The 27,544-nt window shown below is 36.2% G+C and overlaps 1 protein-coding gene across 5 annotated transcripts in view; it reads left to right on the top strand.

Moving 5' to 3' along the window:
- Window positions 1-27,544, top strand: part of ATAD2B (ATPase family AAA domain containing 2B) — a 166,930-nt gene that overhangs the window by 79,634 nt on the left and 59,752 nt on the right. For all 5 annotated transcript variants that reach the window (XM_086700107.1, XM_086700106.1, XM_086700105.1 and 2 more), the window contains 4 exons: window positions 5,202-5,361; window positions 11,879-11,969; window positions 17,318-17,629; window positions 19,960-20,095. In XM_086700107.1, the coding sequence (XP_086556233.1) occupies window positions 5,202-5,361; window positions 11,879-11,969; window positions 17,318-17,629; window positions 19,960-20,095 (699 nt within the window). The remainder of the gene's footprint in view (window positions 1-5,201; window positions 5,362-11,878; window positions 11,970-17,317; window positions 17,630-19,959; window positions 20,096-27,544) is intronic.

The following is a 27,544-nucleotide window of genomic DNA, read 5'->3' as shown; positions in this document are numbered from 1 at the left end:
TGAGGAAGAGCATGATGGGTAGATTACTTATTTTGAGAGTGATGGTAGTTTCACAAGTGTGTATTTACTTCAAAACTTACCCAATTGTATACTTTAAGTATGTTCAGTGTATTGTATGTCAAATATATCTTCAAAAGACTTAATTAAAAAGAAAAACTTATGTAGAATAGTATGAGAAAGTTAATTGGAACCCAGTTTCACTTGTGAACATGGATTTAAAACTCCTAAAGAAAATTGGGGCGCCTGGGTGGCGCAGTCGGTTAAGCGTCCGACTTCAGCCAGGTCACGATCTCGCGGTCTGTGAGTTCGAGCCCCGCGTTGGGCTCTGGGCTGATGGCTCAGAGCCTGGAGCCTGTTTCCGATTCTGTGTCTCCCTCTCTCTCTGCCCGTCCCCCGTTCATGCTCTGCCTCTCTCTGTCCCAAAAATAAATAAACTTAAAAAAAAAAAAAAATAAAACTCCTAAAGAAAATAGTAACGTGACTTCTAGGAAGCTTTAAGAAGGATAATAATACATCATGACCAAATTGATTGTATTTAACATGTACAAGGTTTGTTTAACATGAGAGAAATCAATTAAGGTAAATTAATCACATTATCATATTAGTGAAAAATCATATGGTCATCTCAATAGATGTGTAGGAAATGGATGAAATTTAATATTTATTTTTGATAAGATCATTCATCTTAGAGAATGAAGAATATAAGGTATCTATAAGAACCTATAACAAACATACTTAATGTTGAAAGATGAAAACTTTTAATATGAGGTATTATAAGCATGGCTGCAGTGAACAATTCTGATCAACAGTGTACACAGATCCCAGTTAGTGTAGTCTGGCAAGAAAAAACAATACAAAGGTGTGTGTATTGAAGAGGAGTAAACAATACTGTTGTCATTGTAGGTGATATAATTACGCATGTGGAAATTCCAAAGCTGTCTCTAGATAACTTCTTTTTTAAAAAAATTTTTAAACTTTTATTCATTTTTTTTTTTAATTTTTTTTTCAATGTTTTTTATTTATTTTTGGGGCAGAGAGAGACACAGCATGAACGGGGGAGGGGCAGAGAGAGAGGGAGACACAGAATCGGAAACAGGCTCCAGGCTCTGAGCCATCAGCCCAGAGCCTGATGCGGGGCTCGAACTCAAGGACCGCGAGATCGTGACCTGGCTGAAGTCGGACGCCTAACCGACTGTGCCACCCAGGCGCCCCCTTTTTTTTTTTTCAAACTTTTATTCATTTTTGAGAGACAGAGGGAGACAGCATGAGTGGGGGACGGGCAGAGAGAGAGGGAGACGCAGAATCCGAAGCAGGCTCCAGGTTCTGAGCTGTTAGCACAGAGCCCAACGTGGGACTTGAAGTCACGGACCATGAGATCATGATCCAAGCTGAAGTCAGACGCTTAACTGACTGAGCCACCCAGGCACCCCTAGATAACTTCTTAAATATAGTAATGAGCATCTTGCAACGTTAAACCAATCATTATAGAGAATTTTGTTTTTCTGTGTACCAGTTTTCTGCATAAAAATGCAAAATTACTATTTATAAACTCACTTAGAATAGAAGATACTGGGAATAAATTAAGTTCCATGTATAGTTTTGGGGGGAAGAATAAAACTTGGTTCAGAAACATTAAAGGAAAATAAAATAGAGAGAAATACCATTACATAAGTTGGAAGACTGGATATTTAAAAGTTGTTTGTTCTTCCATATTTATCAATAGATTCAGTATAATCCTGTTCAGAATCAACTTTTTTGGGGCGGAACTTGACAAAATGATTCTGGAATTTGTATGGAAATAAAAAGGACTAAGAATAGTGAAGACTTTTGTGGAAGAACAAGGTGGGAGTATTTGTTCTACTGGTTATTAAGGCCTCTTAGGATTAAGATGATTTGATGTTGGTAGAAGTCTTGATAAATAGACTGATGGAAAAGAGCCAGAGCCATATATAAATCTACACATATATAGATGCTTGATTTATAATAAAAGAGACAGTGCAATACTATTGGGAAAGGATGACCTTTTCAATAAATAATGTTGGGAGAATTGGGTATCTGGTGAAAAAATTGGATCCCTCTTCATACCATACAAAACAATTCCAGTTCATTTTATTTAGATCCATATTTAAATTACACAAATGCTTTTAGAAGATAATGTAGGAGAAGGGTTAGGGCAGGCAGGTAGGCCTCAAATATAGTATAAAGTAGTTTGGACTTTATTTTGAACGTAATAGGGGTTACTAGAGGATTTTGATCCAAGGGCTGGTCATTTAATTTTTTTTTTTTTAAAGAAGACAACTGTTGGTAGAATCTAAGCTAAGTTACAATTCTGTTTCTGGCCATGTTTAAGACTTTGTCTTCTGAAAATCCTTGTAGAAAACACTTAAAAATGTTGATAAATCTTAAACACTTGACACGCCTATCTGTGATTGGAATGTGCTAAGGAAAAATTTGAGGTAATAAATATGAACTTAGGCTTCAGCATGCTTATTGCACTCTTTATATCTGAAGTGAAACACTTAGGTCATTAATTTTCTCTTATTTAATTAGAAAAGAACAAGCACAGGGTGCCTGGGTAGGTCTTATTGTCAAGACTGGATAGTGGGTGGAGACCAGGGATGCTGTTAAACATTGCATAATGCACAGGGCATTCTTTCAGAATAAAGAATTATCCAGTCTAGGGGCGCCTGGGTGGCTCGGTAGGTTAAGTGTCTGACTTCAGCTCAGGTCATAATCTCAGGGTTTGTGAGTTCGAGTCCCACATCGGGCTCTGTGCTGACAGCTCAGAGCCTTGAGCCTGCTTCAGAGTCTGTGTCTCCCTCCCTTTCTGCCCCTCTCCTGTTCAGGCTCTGTCTCTCTCTGAAAAATAAATAAACATTAAAAAAAGAAAAGAAAAGAACAAGCACAAATCCTCTATATGCATGTACACTGGATCTCTAGCATTTTGGTTCCATTTATAGTTTTGAGAAACATTTAGAACAGTTTATTTGGGGGTGAGAATGATTTCTTTAACATGTTGAGCATATTGGAGAAGTTATTTCTGGCAGGTATTAGCAGTAAGAGTAAAGGATATAAATGAGAACAGTTGGGAAACACTAGGAAGACCTTTGTTACTAGAACTGATTTTTGTTATAATTAGACATGTAACAAATTTATTCAGAAATGTTTAAGTCATAGTTTCAAAAACTACTCTAAAATATGCACAAGATTATTTTGAGTTGAACTTAGTTAAAATAGTTGCCATTGTAAAGAAATTGTCTGAAAGGATAATAGTAATGCACATGTAATTCTTTCTTTTTAATGTTAATTCATTTATTTTTGAGGGAGAGAGAGCACAAGCAAGGGAGGAACGAGAGAGAGAGAGAGAGAGAGAGAGAGAGGGAGAGAAAGAGAGAGAGAGAGACACACACACAAAATCCGAGCTGTTTGCTCTGAGCTGTCAGCACAGAGCCCAACCCGAGGCTCGAACCCATGAACTGCAAGATCATGACCTGAGCAGAAGTCAGACACTTAACTGACTGAGCCACCCAGGCACCCCTAATGCACATGTAATTCTATAGGAACTCTAAACATCATATAAATTGTCAGATATAACCCCTCCCCCCAGATTGCTATTTATTAAAACAGACTTTTAGATTTTTTTTTGAGATTTTTATATTTATTTTAATTAACTAATTTTTAGTAATCTCTATACCCATTGTAGGGCTCAAATTCATGACCCCTAAGATGAAGAGTCACATCCTCTACTAACTGAGCCAACCAGGCACCCCTGTATTTCTTTTTAAAAACAGCTTTATTGAGATACTGTTCACATATCATACAGTCCAGTCACTTAAACCACGTTCAGTAGCTTTCAATATATTTCTAGAGTTGTGTAACTGTCACCATAACTAATTTTAGAACATTTTCATCTTCCCAGAAAGAAAGAAACCTTTTAATCTTTACCCATAACTCTCTAATCTCCTCTTCATCCCCCACTAAACCCTAGGCAACCACTAATATACTTTGTATTTCTGTAGATTTGCCTATTGGATGTTTCATATAAATGGAATCATACAATATGGGGACTTTTGTGACTGGCTGTTTTCAGTTAACTCAGTGTTGTCAAGGTTCATCTGTATCATAGCATCTATCAGTACTTCATTTGTTTTTATTGACAAATTCTATTTTATTGTAGTGATACACCACATTTATTTATCTGTTGATGGGCATTTGAGTTATTTCTGCCTCTTAGTTATTATGAATACTGCTGTGAACATTTTTGTACAAGTTTTTTTTAGACATTGCTGGATCATATGATCACTCTATGTTTAATAGTTGAGGGAACTGTCAGACTTTTCAAAGGAGGCACACCATTTTACATTTCCATCAAGCACTGTGTGAATGTTCCAATTTCTCCCCATCCTTGCCAACATTTACTATTATCTGTCTTTTTTATTATAATCATGCTGGGGGGTTCAAAGTGGTACCTCATTTGGTTTTGATTTGCATGTCCCTAATGATGGGCCCTTTGTATATCTTCTGTGGAGAAATGTCTATTTAAATCTTTTGACTTAAAAAAAAAGTTTTTTTAAAGTTTATTTATTTTGAGAGAGAGAGAGAGAGAGAGAGAGAGAGAGATTGAGAGCACAAGTGGGGGAAGGTCAGAGAGAAGCAGAGACAGAAATGAGAGCAGGCTCTGCAACATCAGTGCAGAGCCTGATGTGGAACCTGAACTCACGAACTGTGAGATCATGACCTGAGCCGAGATCAAGAGTCAGATGCTTAACTGACTGCCACGCAGGCACCCCTCTTTTAACTATTTTTAAGTTGGGTTAATTTTCTTTTTATTGTTGAGTTGTAATTGTTCTTTGTATATTCTGGACCTTAGACCCTTATCAAGTATATAATTTGCAAAAATTTTCTCCCATTCTTTAGGTTGCCTTTTCAGTTTTCTTGATAGTGCCCTTTGAAGCAGAAAAATTATTAATTCTGATGGAATCCTTATCTCTTTTATTGTTCTTTGTTTGCTTTATGTGTCTATTAATGAATTGTTTGAATACTTTTAAAAATAATTTCTGTACATTATTTTGCATTAAGATTTATTCATGCTATAATTTTATTAGCATTTAAGACTGATAAAGTGTAGTATAAGCAGCAGTTTTTACAGTTTTTTTCTTTCCTTTTTTTAATTTATCATTTGTCTGAAACTTTTGTTACAGCTCTATAGTATCAACCCTCCTTGCTCTTATGGATGGATTAGATAACAGGGGTGAAATTGTTGTTATTGGTGCTACAAACAGACTTGATTCTATAGATCCTGCTCTCAGGAGACCGGGTCGTTTTGACCGAGAATTCCTTTTCAACCTGCCTGATCAAAAGGTAAGTTTTTGTTTTCAGAGTGTTAAGATTTATTTGTGATCCATTTATCAACCATGTATGTACTGTGAGAGTGATATTTTATGAATTTTCATTTCTAAAATTTTGTGCTTATGAAATATCTTAGGTTAATTCTCAGAAAAAGCTTGTGATTATTAAATAATTTAGTCTATTTCTATTAATAATTATTCAGGAAAACTCTTGATTGGGTTACTAAAATGCTTACTTTAGTTCACCAGATTGTAGTAATTATCTTGGATGGCAGGTTATATGTCTCCACTTAGCCAAAATAGCTTTGTTCCCATAAAAATAATGTTTTTAAAATATTAGTGAGCTTATAAATAAGAACCCAATGTGCAAATTTTCATAGAAATGACCATAACATCATATTTAATTTAGAGCAGCAAAAATTATTCATTACAGTGTATTTTTTTAAAAAGAATGTATAATTACACTATGCATAGTCATTGTGTAAAATGTTAATATATTATACAAGTTTTTCCCCTAATTCTGCTTGATATTTTTATTATTCTTGGTTTGGACCAGTTTATTCATTGACTTGTCTTTTCACGAGGATCTCAAGTTTGAGAGGGAGAGATATATGTAGAGAAGATACTATATTTAACAATATTTTCTATGTAATTTAACATTTTAAGCATAAGTAAAACATTTATAACATATCCATACAAATATAACCTAAGGAAAGAATATGCTATTTATGAATATATAATATACACACATGTACATTTGTAATTGTTGCATAGCTTTGATTTAGATCTCCATGTAAAATGCCTGGTTTACACACATAGATGTGAAATGCTGTGATTAGTAGGACAGTGTAGAAGATTATGGGGAAATGAAGGCAATGTTGCTGTTGTGTAGGACAGTTAATACTTCAGTTTGAAATCAGTCTACACATCCACATTTGTAGTTGTCTCAGTTTTGGACTATCTAACTTAGAGGCTTTACTTTGGTACTGAATTTACCTGACTTTGTCAGGATAGGAAACATAGAATATACAGCATTTTCACTACCCAAGTGCAGCTTCCAGGACTGTGTCAATGTGTAGAGGTGTGCTTTGTTGTGGGGACAAGGGTAGAAGTGGGAACAGTCTATTTCAGCATGGGGAAGCACCAGTTATCTTTGTTTGGGACAACTTCAGTCCAAGCACATCTTTTAGGCTCTAGCATACGCGGAGAGTGTGTTTAGTTTTAAGAGACACAGTCTGTGTTCATTTCGGCACAGGAAAGCCATTATCTGAATTAAATGATTATCTTCTATATCACCCTAGTCATGTGGACCTCAGTCATGTATGCCGTTCACAATCCTCACAATTCATGTACAATCCACACAAAAACAATAAACAAGGTCTAAAACAGCACTGTCCAATTGAATTTTCTATAATGATTGAAATGTTCTGTATTTGCATTGTCCATTAAGCAGTGTCCAGTATGGTAGCCACTAGCCACATGTGGCTGTTGAGCTTTTTAAATGTCACTTGTGTGACTAAGGAACTGATTTTAAATTTTCTTTAAATATTTAAATAAAATAGCATTGTGTGGTTAGTGGCTTACCATATTGTACGGCATGGATCTCAACATAGTTTTCCATGTTATTTTAACTGTCTACGTTTCAAGGAAACTGCTTTGAGACCTAAACCTAAGATCATTTTTCTTGGTCTGTGTCTATGGAAAAGGCCTGAACTAGCTTTTTTTTTTTGCTTAGATAATAAAGTCATGAGATTATCAAGATTAGATGAGATTATCAAATCCTCTGTCCTAGGGAACAGTCAGTAAGGTAAGAGGAAAACTATGTAAGTGGATTCTGGAAGCCAAGTGAAGAAGTGTAACAATGAGTATATGACTAACTTTGTCAGATGTTGCTAAATTAACTCAGGTGAGGACAGAAAATTGGCCATTGTATTTATCATTATGCTGGTCATTGGTGAACCTGATGGGAGCAAGTTGATTTAGTGGTGGGTGCAAAAAAGCTTGTCTGGAGTATGGTTAGCTTAAGGGAGAACAGGAGGGGAGGAACTGGAGACAGTTAATGAAGGTAAGTTTTTCAAAGAGTTTTGCTGCACAAGGACACAAAGGATTGAGGTAAGGTGATAGATGTTGAGGGAATTGGAGGCAAGAGAACCTATGTTCTTAAAAAAGCTGAGACAGTTATTCAGTAGAGAAGGAAATTTTGGTGATGAAATTGAGAAAGAATTACCATAGTGTGTCCTTAATAGGCAAGAGGGGGGATAGTATTTACTATATGAGTGGTGAGAATGACTTTAGATAGGATTTGGATAGTTCGTCTGTGATACTAGGGAGAAGACAGAATATTATGGGTACATATGCTGACAGGTGGACCCAGTTGCTGTGGAGAGTCTTTGGAACTTCTCTTTTGACTGCTTCAGTTTTCTTAGTGACTTAGCAAGCAAGGTCTGAATGAGAAGCTGAGTGTGCAGATAGAGAAACTGAACTAGTCTGCTAGGAGATAGGCCTAATGAATGGCTTAGGGAAGGATTGAGAGGAGTGTTAAGGTTCCATTTGGCCATTAATTTAAAGCAATAACCAGTCAATGTCTCATGTTAGTCCTGTAGTTTGAGCGGTGGAATATCATGACTCCTGTTGTTTGACCAACTATTATAAAAAAAAAAAAAAAAAGTAAAAGTAAGCTCTGGTTCTTCCAAATTTTACTAATTTTGTTAACCCTTTATTAGCAAAAAATAACACATATCTTCTTGAAGCAGTGATGCTTTTTAATTTCTTTTGTTTTTATTACCACCAACACTTAATGATTATTGTTATGTGTTATGTGTGTATTTATGAATCCTGAAAAGTAAGAGCTTGAATGTGGCTTTGAATCTTTCTTTTTTAATTTGAGAGAGAGAGAGGGAGAGAGAGATGGAGCACATGTGTGTGTGCAAGCAGGAGAGGGGTAGAGGAAGAGAGAGAGAGAGAGGGAGGGAAGAAGGGAGAGGAAGAAAGACAGACAGAGAGAGAGAAATCTCAAGCAGGCTCCATGTCCAGTGCAGAGCCTGACATGGGGCTCAGTCCCATGACCCTGGGATCACGACCTGAGCTAAAATCAAGAGTTGGATGCTCAGTTGACAGGCGCTCCTGACTTTGACTTTTTAATAGTAGAGGAAGCTACTTTCTAGTAGGGGAAGCCATATAAGTTATATATACAGAGGGAGAGAGAGTTAAAGCACATAATGAAGCATTTCTAATTTAGTTAATTTCATCTTCTATTTCTTGTTTTTATGATAAAGAAAGGAGACTCTGGTTGATTATATAGAGAAAGAGCAAGGCACTAAATGTTTTAGAGACCTGACAATAACTTTTGACCTTAAGTGATTAATTTCATTTCTCTAAATCTTTACTTATTTTGTAGAATGACAGGGTAAGAATAGATATTTTTCAAGGTATCTTCCAGCTTAATTTTTTTTTTTTTAATGTTTGTTTATTTTTGGGAGACAGGGACCGAGAGACAGAGTGTGAGCAGGGAAGGGGCAGAGAGAGAGGGAGACACAGAGTCTGAAGCAGGCTCCAGGCTCTGAGCTGTCAGCACAGAGCCCGACGCGGGGCTCGAACTCACAAACTGTGAGATCATGACCTGAGCCGAAGTCAGACGCTTAACCAACTGAGCCACCCAGGCACCCCTTAAATTTGTTTTTTTGATGTGCTTCTCATTCTATGAGGGTCTTCACTAAGTGGTGCCTGTGCTGCTAATGAGGTAAAATAGATTCTTGATGTCATCTTCTAGAGAATATAAGCTCTCAGGATGACATTCTTTTTGGATCTTGATTTTATACTTTTTTTGGTATCTATTCAGGCAGATAGTTTGAGTTCGAAGAAAATAAATGTCACATCATTGCTTTAATTTTAGTAGCTGAACACCTAACTTAGAACTTGGAATTAGAGCAATAGCGAGTGATATCAAATTTTACCAACTTTTTATTTTTTATTTATTTAAAAAAAATTAAAAAAAAAAATTTTTTTTTTCAACGTTTATTTATTTTTGGGACAGAGAGAAACAGAGCATGAACGGGGGAGGGGCAGAGAGAGAGGGAGACACAGAATCAGAAACAGGCTCCAGGCTCCGAGCCATCAGCCCAGAGCCTGACACGGGGCTTGAACTCACAGACTGCGAGATCGTGACCTGGCTGAAGTCGGACGCTTAACTGACTGCGCCACCCAGGCGCCCCTAAAAAAATTTTTTTAATGTTTATTTTTGAGAAAGAGAGACAGAGTGTGAGTGGGCGAGCGGTAGAGAGAGAGAGAGAGGGAGACACAGAATCTTAAGCAGACCCCAGGCTCTGAGCTTTCAGCACAGAGCCCGCTGTGGGCCTCGAACTCATGGACCGTGAGATCATGACCTGAGTTGAAGTCGGCTGCTCAACCATCTGAGCCACCCAGGCGCCCCTTTTATCAACTTTTTAAACAAAATTTTAATGTGTATTTATTTATTTTGAGAGAGAGAGAGAGAGAGAGAGAGAGAGGGAGAGAGAGAGAGAGAGAGAGAGAGAGGAGGGGGAGGGTCAGAGAGAGAGAGGAGAGAGAGAATTCCAAGCAGGCCCTGTGCTATCAGCCCTATGTGGGGCTCAATCCCACAAACCAGGAGTTCATGACCTGAGCTGAAACCAAGAGTCGGATGCTTAACTGACTGAGCAACCCAGGTGACCATCAACTTAGCTTGATGACTTTGAAGTCCTTTTTGTTCTGGTGCCGGACCCCAAATTCCTCATCAAGCCAATAAAATTAACCTCTTGGTTATAATTTGCTTTTTCATAGTCTTTAAGAAGCTCAAGTAGCAGTGTTGAGGGAACAAGTGTATTCAAGTTTTACAAAGTGTTGTTTTTTCCTTGAAAGAAGGCAAATGTGAAAGTAAAATTCTGATATGCCTCTTCATGATGGTAATATCAGCTGATTATGGATTCTTACTACTTCAGTTTCTTTTTGACTGTGGAAGAAGAAGACATTTCATTTAATTTGAAACCAAGATGTTAAACTTTTGATTGTATTATATAGTCAGATTTAAGGTGGAGAATGCTATTTTGAAAAAAAAAATCAAGGTAGAATTGCTCAAACATTTGACTTTTTAAAATGAATTATATTAATATTTACTGAAATACTACCTTGTTATATATTAAATGCCAAAATATCAACTAACCTACAAGATAATGATATGCATTATATTTCTTTAGTTCATTGAAAACTTTTTCAATTGAAAACTTTTTTTCAAGTTTTAAATTGTTGTTTACTTCATTGGCAGTCATAATACCTCATGCATGTGATAGAACCAAAAGTTCTGTGAAATCTGAATCTGTAGTTTCAAAGTTATCCCTGACTGGGGTGCCTAGCTGGCTCAGTCAGTAGAGCTTGTGACTCTTGATCTCGGGGTTGTGAGTTCAAGCCCCATGTTGGGCATAGAGCCTACCTAAAAAGAAAAAACAAACAAAAAAACAAAAACAAAAATAAGTTAGCTCTGAGTAACGTATGCAATTGTTGAATCATTATGTTGTACATTTTAAACCATTACAACACTGTACAATTATAATTATATTTCAGTAAAAGATTATAAATGTTATAATACATTAAAGTGTTTTTTATATGTATTTAGATGGTAAAAATGATCTGACATAAAATATTGACACTTAGTTTTGAATCTAGTCCTAGATGAGTCAAGATCAGTCACTTAGTCACATGTGCCACTAGTCGATTCCTTCACCTCTCAGAATATTAAATATCTTGGTTTGTTAAACAGAGACATGATCTCTACCACATATTATTGTATTGTTATTATGGGATATTAGAGTTGATGTGGATGTCATGGTATTGAAATGTCTTTTAAAATAAATAGTTGTTGGAGTGCCTGGGTGGCTCATTTGGTTAAGTGTTTGACTCTTGATACCAGCTCAAGTGGTGATCTCGACGGTTCATGGGATTGAGCCCCTCTTCAGCCTCCGGGCTGGCAGTGTGGAGCCTGCTGGGGATTCATTCATTCATATTCTCTCTCTCTCTCTCTCTGTCTCTCTCCCCCTCTCCCTCCCTCCCACCCTCCCTCCCTCCCTCTCCCTCTCCCTGTGTCCCTGTCAGTCCCTCTCTCCCCCTGCAAACCATCTGCAAGTCCTCTCTCCCCCTTGTCAAAATAAATAAATAGGGGCGCCTGGGTGGCGCAGTCGGTTAAGCGTCCGACTTCAGCCAGGTCACGATCTCACGGTCCGTGAGTTCGAGCCCCGCGTCGGGCTCTGGGCTGATGGCTCAGAGCCTGGAGCCTGTTTCCGATTCTGTGTCTCCCTCTCTCTCTGCCCTTCCCCCGTTCATGCTTTGTCTCTCTCTGTCCCAAAAATAAATAAAAAACGTTGAAAAAAAAATTAAAAAAAAAATAAATAAATAAACTTAAAAAAAAACAAAACAAAAAAACAACAGTTGTTTTTCTGGGATATGGTTAGTGCATAAATTTGTTCTAGCTAATACATTTGAGAGGTTGGTGATATTTTATTTATTTGTACTGTTTTTCTTAGGCAAGAAAACACATTTTACAGATCCATACCAGGGATTGGAATCCAAAATTATCAGATGCTTTTTTAGGTGAATTGGCCGAAAAATGTGTTGGTGAGTGCTATTATTTGAATTCTTTCATTGTTACTGTTTGTTCTGTTGGCCCTTTCCCTTTATGTTTGGAATGCGAATGAATATAGTTATGTCTGTGTGCAATAGATGGCTGACTTTGCCTTTAAATGTAACACTTATTTTGAACATTTCACTTGAAGTTTGAACACTTCTAAATTACAATTTTAGCTGCCATTAGGTGTTTGATGATTAACAAAGCTAGTAGTAATATGTTTTCATTGAGTGCTGGATTTCCATGATATTACTGCATTGTGTCCTTTTAGGAATTGTTCTCTCTCAGAAATTTTACTAAGAAAAATAAGCTTAACCTTGAGACATAAAGGTCCATGTCAAAGGCAGGACTGCAGTCTTTTACTTTGCAGATTGGTTACCTGATGGGCTCATCTTCATGCCTGTGGTCTAGAAAGAAGTTGAGTGAGAGGAGTCTTCAAAGAAAATACTTACTGGCATCTGCTAGTATTTCTCAAAATACAAAACTGTCCAATTTAATGTTATATTATTCACAGAGTGGAAGATCCTCCCCACAGAGTGAATGAATACAACTGTCCTAAAAGGATATAGTGAGAGTATTTTATGTACATACATGATCATACATAGGAGATGGAATTCAAGGGTTTTGGAATTCAGGGTTTTGGCTCTAATTAGGTCTGAAATAAAAATGAATACAGTATTAAACAACTGAATATACACCCCGGTATTTCCCCTTCATTCTTTTTCTGTCTTTTGTCTATTTTCCTCTTATTCTCTCACAAACAAAAATTAAAAAATCTTTCTCCATGAACTTTTTAAGCATTATGAAAAAACCCCCAAATAAGTTCACTATCAGCAGTCTACTTGGGAAAACTTTAAAGTTACCAAAACCAGAAAGAGTAACTTAGTTAAAAAAATCATTGTGATCCACCATCAAATATTAAAACTTAAATAGAACATTAGTCCATTCAGTTAGCTACATCCGAATTATCCTCTTCATCCACAGGGACCTCCATCTCCGAAGCAGCATACCTCAACTTTTGAACCACAAAGACCTCGACATCTTCTGGTGAGGAGAAAACGTAAATCTCTCCAGCACTACTCCAGTTTAAGCTTTGCCTGGTATAAGAGAGCATGCGCCAAACCCATTTCATGTAAATTTGGCTTGACCTTTGCAAAGCCTTGTGCTGCTTTATGGGAGAGGGTGGTATTTGGTACAAAATCCAGTCTTTTCCCTTTTTGAAATTTGCCCCCTTTTATTTCCTGCTACTTTTAGGATATTATTTTATTAGAGTACGGATCAGACTGGGAAATCTTTGTGGATTCTTCTGTGAATCCGTCACAGAATATCCTTAACTGAAATAAGCAGAAGTCTTCAAATAATTTTGGAAATTCCCTAAAAGATAGGTATTTTAAAATTACTTGCTATTACCCTATTTACCATCTGAAAGATTACACTCTAGTTCCTCATCCTAAATATTAGAATCCCAGTTTCCCTTTTCATTTCCAAAGGTCACAACTTCTCATTATTCCAAGTGATTTATTTTAGCTTTAAAAGTCAGTTTCTTAAGTTTAAACATTTTTGAGACATAATTTCTTACAGGACTAAAAAATTTCTCTTGCCTTTTGGGGATGGTGGTGGCCGTGGTGGTGGTTTAGAAGAATCTGCTTTTATGGATATACACCATTTTCTTCCTGGAGAGTGACATAAAAATCCATTATAATTAAATGACTTCTGTTTTTGATTTTGACATTTATTCCATTTAAGAAGCCAGTTTCACATAAAAAAATGCAGGTCTTCAAACAGGAACAGAATAGTAGTAAGTTTTAAATTCATTATGAACTTAGCATTTTCTGTATCCCAAACATGTTTTGACATGTATGGGTTAAGTCCAGTAAAATATATGCCTAACAAAAGGAGTATGTAGTCTTGATGAAAAACTGTACAGACAACTGACCTCTTGTAGAGGTTATGGATTTGGTAACTTTTACCTTGAAATAAATTCCCAAGTACTTGGAGGTGTTTGCATGCATAATAGGTGTGATTTTTTAAAGTAGTCCTCACATAATTTCGGTGTCCAGATCACATGCATGAATAGTAGGAGCTTAAGGTTATGGGGACCTCAAACCTAATCATATTTCTCTATTTATTTTCACTGAGAGGGCCAAAACAATGAAAGTTTATCAGTGAGGGGTCTATCTTGTGGACCTTTGTTATGTTTGATGTTTTACTTAAACAGTAACTTCCTAAAATTTTATTACCTTGTCTAGTCTATAACCTATTTAATAGCTTGTATTTTTAGTTTTTCAGACAAATTCCATTTCATTGGTAATATTTAAGAATGCTTTTTCTTGGGGTGCCTTGCTGGCTCAGTTGTTAGCGCATGAGACTCTTGATTTTGGGTCATAAGTTCAAGCCCCCACATTGGGCATAGAGCTTACTTTAAAAAAAAAAAAAGGAATGCTTTTTCCTTGGTATCTAGATATTTGTGTGTGTTCTTCAGTATTAGAATTGTAATGGTAGAATTAATATGATTATGGAATTCTTATGAAAGGGATGTTGGTATTTTCTTTAATGTCAGCTTTTAACTTTCAAAAGGCTGTAGTGTGTTTTCTGTATATCTAGGATGATCATATTACCTACATCTAGTTTTCTAAATCAGGACCTTTTAGAAAGTGAAAAAATATACTGTTAATTATGATAAGACAAGAGGCCTAAACCAGGACATGTGATACTAAATATAACTTTTTAGCCATGGTTTTCATGTAATTTTAATTGTTTTAGAGTCTAGTAAAGGAAGTATATTATTAATCAAGTAGTTCTCAGTGTTTTCTTATTAAATTTTTTTTTTTTCAACATTTATTTATTTTTGGGACAGAGAGAGACAGAGCATGAACGGGGGAGTGTTTTCTTTCGTATATGAGAATCACTTGTAAAGCTTTCTCAAAATATACATTTATGATATTAAACTGCCAGATATTCTGATTCACTAGGTTTGTTGGGAATCTGGTGTTGCAGTTTCATTGTTGAGTAGCCAAGACTGAGAACCCCAGATATAAACCAATAATTCTCATTCACGGGCAAATGTAATGAAGATAAATCCATTCTTTTAGTCTATTGATTATGATAATCCAAGTGAAAATTTATTTCTTTAAATGGGGTCTATTGTGAGAAACTTTTAAATTATCTTTAGTAGATTAAGAGAAAATGAACAGCGCATTACTATTATGTATGTTACTGACATTATGTCAAACATAAATGTTATGGGCACCACTTATATAGAATACCTTCTAATTTTTTTTTTTCCTGTTTTGCATTGTTTCTGAGCTTGTTTTTTTTAAATTTAGGCTTTTGCTCTTAGAAATAGGATCATATAATATATTCTCCAGCTTTGTATATGCTTTTAAAGAAGAAAAAGAAATGTAGTTGTTTATGTTGTTTGAAGATGGTAGTTTATATTTTACTTGTTCTGAAATGGTTTATTTGATTAACTGTTTATAACCGAGATGGTATTTTATTAAGCTAATATAACTACAATATATATGGCATAGGAAAATGTACCTTTTTTTCCAGGTTTATTCATTGAGAAATAGAATATAAAATGAAAGACTATTGGTAGTTTGAAGAATTGTTTGGTAGATTGATTGCTGTCATGGGACAGTGTTAGTGCTTAATCTGCTTATAGTTTTCTGAATTAGATTCTTAACAGTCATACTAAATTTTCCCTTAACTGAATAAATATTTCTTGAAGAATGCAATATTTTTCTATGTTTTTTCATAATTTTCATTGAAATTTTTATTTTTCATTAATGATTAAAGAATTTAGACATCTTCAAAAAAGATGAAAAATCTAGTAGATACAATTCCTCCACTTTTTATGATCCTATGTGGTAACGTTATGGTCTTAACTAACCAAACTATAACCCTGGAGTTACGCCTTTCTTTTTTTATTCATTCTTTCACTCAAGAAATATTTATTGGATATCTACTGAATGCTAGGCCAGGTATTATTTTCAGTATATGAGATATGTTAGTGAACGAAACTGATGAATACTCGTACACTCACAAAACTCACATTCTAGTTGGGGTAGGCAGACAATAAACATAAGAGGTAAATGATACGGTGGTACATGTTATGGAAGAAAGGGAGCAAAGAGGATTTTTCTGTTATTTGTGGGACTTGATGAACAGGATTGCCCTACTAACAGTAGAGGTACATTTCATTATAGATGTGTGAGTCACTTACAGTTTGCTTTACCTGATTTTGTGCCTTAATGTTCTTTTTCTGCCAGTTAGTCTGGGGCTGTTTCTTTTCTGCTCATAGTTTTCCTAATCACCATTTTTATTTCATTATTCAAGTGTTTCACAAGGTCATTGCCTGGAATAAAAAGATAAATAAGCTTGATGCCACTCTTTGAAGAGCATAGCGTTTAGTTTTAAAACTGGTTCAAGTAGTTCCCTCTGCTGGCATAACTGATAAAAGTGACCAAATGCAAGTTTAATTGCTGATATAAAAACAACATAGCTGGTTTGAGTTTTTCTTCATTTTTGTGGTTAAGACCTAAGAGTTTATGTGTGTTTTTGTGTGTATTTGTTGCTTAAATGAGTGAAATGACTTCAAAGCCCTGGGGGCTTGATCTGTTAACTACAATAATTAGTTACATATGGGTAATGGGTACTGTAATACACTGTGTTTGTATAGACTTTAGAACTAGATTATCCATTGTTTTAAATTAAACATATATAAAAAGGAAATTAATATGGAAATTTAATGGATTCTTATTCCCTTTAATACCTTTGAAATTATGATAGATGGTGACAACTTTAAAGTATAATTTTTCAGGTAATTACATATAAATTTGTGGTTGGCACTCAAAGTTGGTAGTAGAATGACTCTGTTTTTGAAATTTCTGCATATATTCTGCTTTGTACTGCTCCCTTATATGTGTTTGCAAATTAATGATATTAGAAAAATTTATGGGTAAGTGTAATATCTTGAGGACTAAACTGATAATTGGGAATACTGATGAAAGATTGATATGAAACTTACTCTTTAAACACGTTTCCTGAAGAAAATTGTACATTATAATCAGTGTTTTTGGCACAAAGTACATGGCTTCTTATAATATCATTAGTTCATGTTTTGTTAATGAAAATATTCAGAATACTTTTTTATTACTGAGTAATTTTATTAGGTGATTTAAATGGTCAATTTTTCCTAACAAAATTGCATATAATTATTGATTTAGTATTATTTCCTAATATATACATTAATAAAGATGTATATATTTGCAAACTATAGTTGGTACTGTAAGAATGAACTTATTACCTTTGTTATTCTTTTCCTTTTGTGCATTAGGCTATTGTGGAGCTGATATCAAGGCCCTGTGCACTGAAGCTGCCCTCATTGCCCTGCGGAGGCGTTATCCCCAGATCTATGCTAGCAGTCATAAACTGCAGCTAGATGTTTCCTCAATAGTGCTCAATGCCCAAGATTTTTACCATGCAATGCAGAATATTGTGCCTGCTTCTCAACGTGCTGTCATGTCTTCGGGACATGCACTATCCCCCATCATAAAGCCACTACTGGAAAGAAGCTTCAACAACATCCTAGCAGTCTTGCAAAAAGTGTTTCCTCATGCTGAAATTAGCCAGAGTGACAAGAAAGAAGGTACTATAAATTACTTTTTCATATTGTTAAAATGAAACAAGTATAGGCATAAATAAATTCTGAGTTTCGTCATAAGGTTATTTATATGTTATTCTTTTATATTTGCCATGAATATAGAAAATGTCTCTATTTCACTCACCAGGATATATTCCAGGCCTGGCATATTGCCTAGCATATGGTAGTTGCCTAGTGAATGCTTATAAAAAGAAAGAATGAATGTTAGTTCTATTTGTTATTGCTTGGGAGATTCTATCTTAACATAGAAGTATTACTCTCTTTAGAAAAGTTGACTATAATAATGATGGCTTACATTTAATTAATTAATTTAAAGACTATTAAAAAATATTTTTTAATGTTTATTTATTTTTGAGAGAGGACAGACAGAGAGCTTGCAGGGGAGGGCCAGAGAGAGAGGGAGACACAGAATCCAAAATAGGCTCCAGGCTCTGAGCTGTCAGCACAGAGCCTGATGCGGGGCTCGGACTCAACAAACTGTAAGATCGTAACAGCCAAAGTTGGATGCTTAACTGACTGAGCCACCCAGGTGCTCCAAGACTTTATTTTTAAACAATCTCTATACCCAACAGGGCTCGAATTTAAAACCCCCGAGATCAGGAGTCACATGTTCTACCAACTGAGCCAGCCAGCATCCCTGTATTTAATTTATTATAAAGCCCTTACATAAATTGTCACTTATTAACCCCCAGAACAGTCCAGTGGGGCAGGTACTTTTATACTGTAAAGGAGGAGACTGGAAGACTTAGGGATGTATTCACTTATTTAGGGTCATTCAGTAAGTTCCAGTGCTTACTCAAACCTAGGGCACCTAACTCTAGAACCTGTGTTCTTAACTATGTGGCTTATAATGTCCCTCTGGATTCAACTCATCAAATATATTTTGTTGTTCTTGGCAGTGCATTCTGCAGTGTGCAGTGCAAATGGAGTGTAAATCATTAGTAAGGGAGTAAATCAGAACCTGGTTGTATAAGGTCTTGAATTCTAGCCTCAAGATTGGACCTGAGATACAAATAGGAAGTTACCTTTGACAATTCATTAAGGGGTGCCTGGGTGGCTTAGTCGATTGAGCATCTGACTCTTGGTTTCAGCTCAGTCATGATCTCATGGTTTTGTGGATTTGTGCCCTGCATTGGGCTCTGTGCTGGCAGCAAAAGCCTGCTTGGCATCCTCTCTCTCTCTCTCCCTCTGTCTGCCCCTCCCAACTCACTCTGTCTCTTTCTCCCTCAAAATAAACAAACATAAAAAAAACAAGTCATTCATTTACAGGGAAACTTTAGGTTCATATACTAACCAAAGTAAGGCCTGTGAACTTTGAAGAGAAGGCAATATGCTTTTTAAAAAAAATTTTTAAATGTTTGTTTATTTTGAGAGAGACAGAGCAAGTGCAAGGAGCGGTGGGGTGGGGGTGGGGGGGTCGGGTGGGGGAGTGGGAGGGTGCTGGCAGAGAGAATCCCAAGCAGCCTGCATGCTGTCAGTGCAGAGCCCAGTGCAGGGCTCTGTCTCACAAACTCTGAGATCATGGCCTGAGCCAATATGAAGAGTTGGATGCTTAACCAACTGAGCCACCCAGATGTCCCCAAAGTAATAAGTTTTAATTATCTTAATTTTCCCAGGTTTTAGTACCTTATTTGGCAGGTAGTCTGCACCAGAAAATTGTTCAATTAATTATACTAACATAAAAAATATTATATATAGTAAAATCATCAACATTCAATGCATTTTGCTGTCTTTATAATTTATATTTTTCAAAAACTATGTTTTTCAAGGATAGATTCTCATGAAATATCACATGAATTACTTGATTTCTTAAGTTTGTCAAATAGGAGGTTAAATATTTTATTATGTATGAACTAGGTACTCTGCTGCGAATTGAACATTTCTTTTCTCTGATTTTCATAACTGAGGATATGTATCTTTTTCCCAGTTTTTTTTAAGTTTATTTATTTGAGAGAGCTCATGGGTGTGTGTGCAGGTATGCACAAGCAGTCAAGGGGCAGAGAGAAAGAGAGAGGGAGAGAAAGAATCCCAAGCACGTTCTGCACCATCAGCTCTGAGCCCGAGGCAGGGCTTGATCCCAGGAACTGGGAGATGATGACCTGAGGTGAAATTGAGAGTCAGATGCTTAACCTACTGAGCCAAATTATTAAAAAAGACTGCAGTTTGTCAATTTGCTTGGTTGATTTGTATTTGATAGGTAACTTGTTAATGGTACATGATTTTTAAACCTGTTGTCCTTAGCTTTGGAGGGGCACTAATATTAAATGACTTTGTAAGTCTCATAATCTTTGGATTTTTATTTTTTTTTGGAATAGATATAGAAACTCTGATTTTAGATGATAGTGAAGATGAGAATGCTTTATCAATTTTTGAGACCAGTTGTCACTCAGGATCACCAAAGAAACAGTCATCAGCTGCTGCTATACATAAACCCTACCTTCATTTTACAATGTAAGTAACATATCAATTTTTTAAAAATTTAGAGTAATATTTACCACTTTATGGTTAGAATTATGGTATATTATTACTTATGGTTGTAACTTTGAAGACTTTGTTTTTTTCTGTCGTTTGGATATAATTCGGGAACATTTTTACTGTGTATGCTTTTTATCTGTGGTAATAAAGTGGTGTATTGGTCAACTAAAGATGATTTTTCTAAGCTGATTGTGTGATTTCTTCCCTTCTCCTTCGTTTTCTTTCTTTTTCCCCTCTTTCCTTTTTTCTTTCTTTCTTGCTCTTCCCTCCCTTTCTTTCTCTTTCTCTCTCCTCTTTTCCTTTTCCTTTTCCTTTTCCTTTTCCTTTTCCTTTTCCCTTGCCCTTGCCCTTGCCCTTGCCCTTGCCCTTGCCCTTGCCCTTGCCCTTGCCCTTTCCTTCCCTTCCCTTCCCTTCCCTTCCCTTCCCTTCCCTTCCCTTCCCTTCCCTTCCCTTCCCTTCCCTTCCCTTTCCCTTTCCCTTTTCCCTTTCCCCTTTCCCGTTCCCTTTTCCCTCCACTCCCCTCCCCTTTTTCCTTTTCTTTCCTTCCTTCCTTCCTTCCTTCCTTCCTTCCTTCCTTCCTTCCTTCCTTCCCAGAGTGGAAGGAATGTCCCCGATTTTATGTCTTTTATTTTGAACTAAAATGCTCACAAATGAAATATTAACCATGATCTGAAATATTTTAATTTGTAGTGTGAGATGATAATTTAGGGATTCTAAGAGTACTAAAGAGATTCTGAATTAGAAATCTCTTAGTAAACAGATAAACAGATAACTTTCTGGTTCTTCAAAACTTCATTAGTTTACACTTCTCTGATTTAGATTTTATGGGTTTTCTATTTACATTTACCTTTATCTGTGTTAAAGCAGCTTTCATTATGCACTTTTTATTGGGTAAACAATTTTAGTGCTAATGTAATTTTTTAAAATTTAAATTCAAGTTAGTTAACATATAGTGTAATAATGGTTTCAGGAGTAGTGCTAATGTAATTTTAAATTAAGAGACCAAATAGTTTTCAAATAGTAGCAGCTTCATTTACATAATTAGCATGAATGTTATAGGATCATAATGTTTCTGCTAGGCAGGTCTATAATAGCACTTTTATTAGAAAAGGCTAGATTGATTATACTTTTAAGTAATTGTTTCAAATCTATTCTGAACAGATTTGAATCTTCCAACTTGAAGTTTCTCTTATGTAGATTACAGTGAAATGTTAATTTGATTATTTGCATTGATAACTTTCTTTTTATTTTTTAAAATGAGACTAAGTTATTTTCATTTACTCTTTTTTCTTTTGTTCTTTAGCAGCAAGCTCTTTTATTAGTAACTTTTCTTCTGTTCTGGATCTTTATGTACTTAGGGACATTTTTTGGGGGACTTTTTCAGTAATTTCTCAAATCTGTTTTATTGATGGCTAAGGGAAAACCAAACAATAATTTTTTTTTTCTATTACCTGGCTACCCTATATGCGTGTGTATGAGTGTGTGATTTGTTTTGACAGTTTTACTTATTTGTATTTGAAATATATGATAGGAGCTAGGAGACTATCAAGACTTGTTTCAATTTTATGAGATAGTTCTGTTGTTAGTAAAGTAATATAGAAATAGATTTTGATATTAGAAAACTTCATGTGTAGTTTTGAGGTTGACTTTTTATTAACATTCTCTGTCATTGATTTAATGCATATCACTGGTATGGCTTTTTTAATTTGGTTTAAACCTTTTTGAAGGAATTGGCTGAATTTTAGCTTCTTTTAGGTAAACTTTTCTAGTTCATGATATGATCTTTCTTTAGTAGGAAGCCAGCTGTATCCTAGAAATAAGCTTGTTTTGTTTTAGATGTTTTGATAAATTCCACCCATTTATTTCTTTACTCACCTACCCATTCTGCCAGTTTTTATGTGTTTATGCCAGGCACTGTACTAGGTACTGAAAACATAAGCATGAATAAGATACAAAGTAGGTCTTACTCTGGAGAAGTAAGGTTATTGAAGGTGACAGACATTGTGATATGGCTGAAGTGATGTGTTAGAAGAACTAGAAGTTTCCATTGGAAAGTTCAGGTAGGCTTGACAGAAGAAATGGTGATATTTGCTGTCTTTCTGAGTATAAAGGGTTAGGAGTTAGTATCTGATGTTCATTACAAACTAAACATGTGGTAGGTATATAAAGCTTGAGGCTTTATATGTAGCAATACAAATAGGCCTCTCAGCAATCATATAACATTTGTGGTATCATCGTTTTATAGATTAGGAAACTGAACCACAATGAAAAATAAGTAAATCACCCATGATTAAGCTGATAGTAGGTAGCAGAGCCAGACTCTGTACTGTTTGTTTCCTAGGATCCTATTTTTTTCTATTACTGTATGTGATTTCTAAATTGATTTCTGAGCTTAATAGGTAGGTAGGGAATTGCATTGCTTTTTTGGGTAGGTTGGACAATACAATTTTCACACTTTCCAAGAAGCATATACTTTAGAATATAAGCTTTTGGTAAGGGCTGTACATTTTTGTTGTTGTTGGTTTGGTTTGGCCTTCTGTCTGAATGCTTGTTAGCATGCCGGGTCAATACAGAAAAAGTGCTAGACAAGTAGAAAGCATGATTTTAACACGAGTCTCCAGTAACACTAGCTTGGGCATTGCTGGTGGGTTTCTGTTTCCGGGAATAGTTTCCTAAAACAATGTTGAAACCTTTATTTAGATTAAAAAAAAATGTTCTTTAACATTTATTCATTTTTGAGAGACAGAGCACAAGCAAGGGAAGGGAAGAGAGAGAGGGAGACAAAGAATCCGAAGCAGGCTCCAGGCTCTGAGCTGTCAGCACAGAGCCCAACGCGAGGCTCGAACCCACAAACCGTAAGATTATGACCTGAGCTGAAGTCAGATGTTTAACCAACTGAGTCACCCAGGTGCCCCAAACCTTTGTTTAAATTTAAGGTGAAATAGAAGTCAAGATATTTAAGGTCTGTCAATCTGACAGAAAACCCTTATGATGGAAATAAGTTTTCTTTCTTACTGTATATTACCTGCCACAAAGGGATTAGAAACAGATTTCTGAGGTTTTCTAAATGAAAATAGCTTTGTTTTTTCTGATTAGAAAGATGATATACTCTGTAGAAAATTTCAAGTAATAAAGAAGAGCTTAAAGAAGAAAGTAAAAATTAAAGCCCAAGCAGTTGAAGGTAATTTTTGTTAAAGTTTTGGTGACCACACTTCCATATTCTCTCTATGCATATAGATAGACCTACATATTTTTTTTAATATAAATTAAAATCCTCCTGTAAGTCTCTTAACATAACTTGCTTTTTTATCCACTATGTTGGGAACATTATTTCATGCTAGTATATGTTTAATGTCATTCTTTTAATATTTTATATTTTGGGTGTTCTGTAATTTTTATAATCTTATTGATAAATATTGAAATTTCCGATTTTCTTTTATGATAGATATGTGGATCTGGATAGGCATCTTTCTCAGTATACATTTTTAGTACTATCTGATTGATGGTTTAAGGTAAATTTTAAAAACAGTGATTGTTCTATCAAAGCGTATATACATTTAAAAACTTGATACAGGTTGTTAAATTGACTTTCAGAAAGGTTGTACCAATTTACATTTTTATCACTGATGTAGGAGAGTGTTATTTTTCCTATAACCTTGTTATTTCTGAACACTGTTTGCCTTTTAAAATTTTTGCCAACCAGGTAGATGAAAATAATATCTTCTTGTTTGTTTGAATTGTTCATTTGTTCTTTCATATTTGCTCAGATACATTATCAAAGTGTCCATCATGCGCCATATGTTGTCCTAGGTACTTGGAATATGTCTGTGAACAAAATGGACAAAGATCCCTGCCCTTATTGAACTTACATGTTAGATGGAGTGTATCTAATAAGTATCGATGAAACAATAAGTGTAATATATTAAATATTAGAAGATATATACTATGAAAAAAATTTAGAGAATGCTTAAGAGGTAGGGGGTCCTTGGGAGTAGAATGAGTTGCGGAATATCCTTTGTAAACATTTCAGCATATACGTGACATAATTGCCAAGTTTAATTTTGGAAAATTTTGCTTTTTTCCATTACCACGAGTCATGAGAAAACCCAGTTTTCCCAACATCTTCTCACTAATGGTATTAAAATTTATTTTTAGTATATCAATCTAACATATTTTCCTCATAAAAGATGTTTTTTTCATTATTTTCAAAATTTTTTCATCTGTTAGTAACTACCAAATATTTCTTTAAAAAAAATTTTTTTTAAAAAAAAAATTTTTTTTTTTCAACGTTTATTTATTTTTGGGACAGAGAGAGACAGCATGAACGGGGGAGGGGCAGAGAGAGAGGGAGACACAGAATTGGAAACAGGCTCCAGGCTCTGAGCCATCAGCCCAGAGCCCGACGCGGGGCTCGAACTCACAGACCGCGAGATCGTGACCTGGCTGAAGTCGGACTCTTAACCGACTGCACCACCCAGGCGCCCCCCAAAAAATTTGTTTTTTAATGTTTGTTTATTTTTGACAGAGAGAGACACAGCATGAGTGGGGGAGGGGCAGAGAAAGAGGGAGACACAGAATCTGAACGAAGCAGGTTCCAGGCTCTGAGCTGTCAGCACAGAGCCCGACGTGGGGCTCGAACTCACAGACTGCGAGATCATGACCTGAGCCGAAGTCAAACACTCAACCGACTGAGCCATCCAGGCGCCCCCCAGATATTTCTTTTTTTTTTTAATGTTTATTTATTTTGAGAGAGAGAGAGAGAGAGAGTGCACACACGCACACACAAGTGGGAGAGGGAGAGAGAGAGAGAGAGAGAGAGAGAGAGGGAGAAAGAATCCCAAGCAGGTTCTGTGCTGCCAGCATAGAGCCTGACGCGGGGCTGGATCTCACCATTTGTGAGCCCATGACCTGAGCTGAAATCAGGAGTTAGGTGCTTAACTGACTTAGCCACCCAGGAGCCCAACTACCAAGTCTTTCTTAAGCCAACATTGGTCTTGAGCTTTAGACCATCTCCAGCTGTCTCTCACCCTTTGTGTGCCACAGATCTTTCATTATGTACTGGACTGGGTCTCCCCTTCTCTTCCAGTGGGTCATCAGAGCTCCCATGGACCTAAGGTGATGTTGCAACTAGAGATGGGCATCTTCCTCAACTCCTTCCTCTTTCTTTACTCTGTACCTAGTCAATGTCCAGGTCCTGTAATTAAGTCTCATCTCAGGCTGTTCCTTCTCACCTCTTCTGACACTGTTCTTGTCTAGACTGTCATTACTATCTCATGCCTGGGTTGATACTGCAGACTCCTAACTGGTCATCTTTCCTCCTGTTTTGCCCTCATTCATTTCCTATCCTGGCATAGTGATAATAGAATTTTCTTCTAAAACATGTATATGATTATATCACTTCCCCTGCTTAAGTATCTTAATGCTTCCTCATGGTCTTCAATGTGTGTCCCAAACTTTTAACATGGCTTACAAAACCCTTTGTAGGTTTTCATGGTCTGATTCTCCTTTCCCCCAACCACAGAACCTTTATACATACATGGCTTTAAAACCTTAAGAGAAGCTAGTTGTATGAACTATTACTCCAAAGGGCCAGGAGCCTTTGGTCCTTTGCACATCCTATTTTTGTTTCTTGGAATTGTCCTTTCTGCCTCCGTCCTGTTGGGTTTGTGCTTTTGTAACACTGTCCAGGAAAGCCTTTGTTGAGTCTGTAATTGTGGTCTGCCATAGCATTCTGTACTTAAACAGTGCTGCTTGTTAATCACACTGAATTATATTAGTTTGTAGATTTCCTTTTTCTACTTCATACCATTCAAGTGTGAGCTCTATGATAACTGGTATTGTTAGATACCCAGGGTGAGGGACTTAGCATAGGAACCATTCTCCAATTATTAAATGAATGAACATTTTAAGAAATGTTATCTGTTTCTGTTTTCTTTTTGAATTGTCTGTGTCCTTTGCCCATGAAGCTGTTTGTTGTTGTTGTTGTTAAAACACTTTGAACATAAGCTCTTTTTTACATTAAGAACCATTCCTGTTAATGGCAGATTGTCTCATTTGATTGTTTGCCATTTGATTCAGATTGTAATTTTTGAGTTACAAAAGTTTGTAGATTATGAATTAAAAAATACATAATCTCGTGTTTTTTCTTTGTTAGAATTAATTTTGTTCTGTGAAATGAGGGTCTGAATCTTCCCTATTTAAATAAATTAAAAAAATTTTTTTTAATGTTTTATTTATTTTTGAGAGACAGAGTGTGAGTTGGGGAGGGGCAGAGAGAGAGGGAGACAGAGAATCTAAAGCTGGCTCCAGACTCTGAGCTGTCAGAAAGAGCCAGATTTGGGGCTTGAACCGTTGAACCATGAGATCATGGACCTGAGCTGAAGTCGGATGCTTAACTGACTAAGCCACTCAGGCGCCCCTCTTCTCTATTTTAAAATAACATTTATTTTATAATCTCCCTTCCATTTATTTTTTATGCTTATTATCTTGTATGAAATTATTTGAACTATGATGATTTGTTTCCTGGCTGCCTATTCTATTGATCTGTGTTTCTTTTCTTTGGTGTATTCTACATTATATTCTATTATTCTGTTCTGTAATACTTTTTTTTTTTTCAAGTTTATTTATTTATTTATTTTTTTAATTTTTTTTTTTCAACGTTTATTTATTTTTGGGACAGAGAGAGACAGAGCATGAACGGGGGAGGGGCAGAGAGAGAGGGAGACACAGAATCGGAAACAGGCTCCAGGCTCTGAGCCATCAGCCCAGAGCCTGACGCGGGGCTCGAACTCCCGGACCGCGAGATCGTGACCTGGCTGAAGTCGGACGCTTAACCGACTGCGCCACCCAGGCGCCCCAAGTTTATTTATTTTTAAGAGAGACAGAGTAGGGGAGGGGCAGGCAGAGAGGGAGAGAGAGAATCCCAGGTAGGCTCTGTACCATCAGCGTGTAGCCCAATGTGGGGCTTGGACTAATCAACTGTGAGATCATGACCTGAGCTAAAACCAAGAGTCGGACACTTAACTGACTAAGCCACCCAGGTGCTCTTGTAATAGATTTTTTAAAATGTTTTTAAATTTATTTTGAGAGAGAGCGCAAGCAAGTGAGGGAGGGGCAGAGAAAGGGAGAGACAGAATCCCAAGCAGGCTCCATGCTTAGTGTGGAGCCCAACGTGGGGCTTGATCCCATGAACCTGTGAGATTGTTACCTGAGCCAAAATTAAGAGTCGTACGCTTAATTGACTGAGCCACACAGGCGCCCCTGTAATATATTCCAATATAAAGTAGTGTACATGTTAGCATGGTGGTTCAGCTTAGCAATTATATGGACCTGAATGAGATTTGAACTCTTTGACCACCCATTTGTAACAGTCTCATACCTAACTTCTCTGAGTCTTGGTTTCTTCATCTGTTTACTAAGAAGAAA

This window comes from Puma concolor, chromosome A3 (assembly GCF_028749965.1).
Source record: "Puma concolor isolate L17-30 chromosome A3, mPumCon1.1.hap2, whole genome shotgun sequence".
Classification (NCBI taxonomy): domain Eukaryota; kingdom Metazoa; phylum Chordata; class Mammalia; order Carnivora; family Felidae; genus Puma; species Puma concolor.
This window is presented reverse-complemented; position numbering and strand designations above follow the sequence as displayed.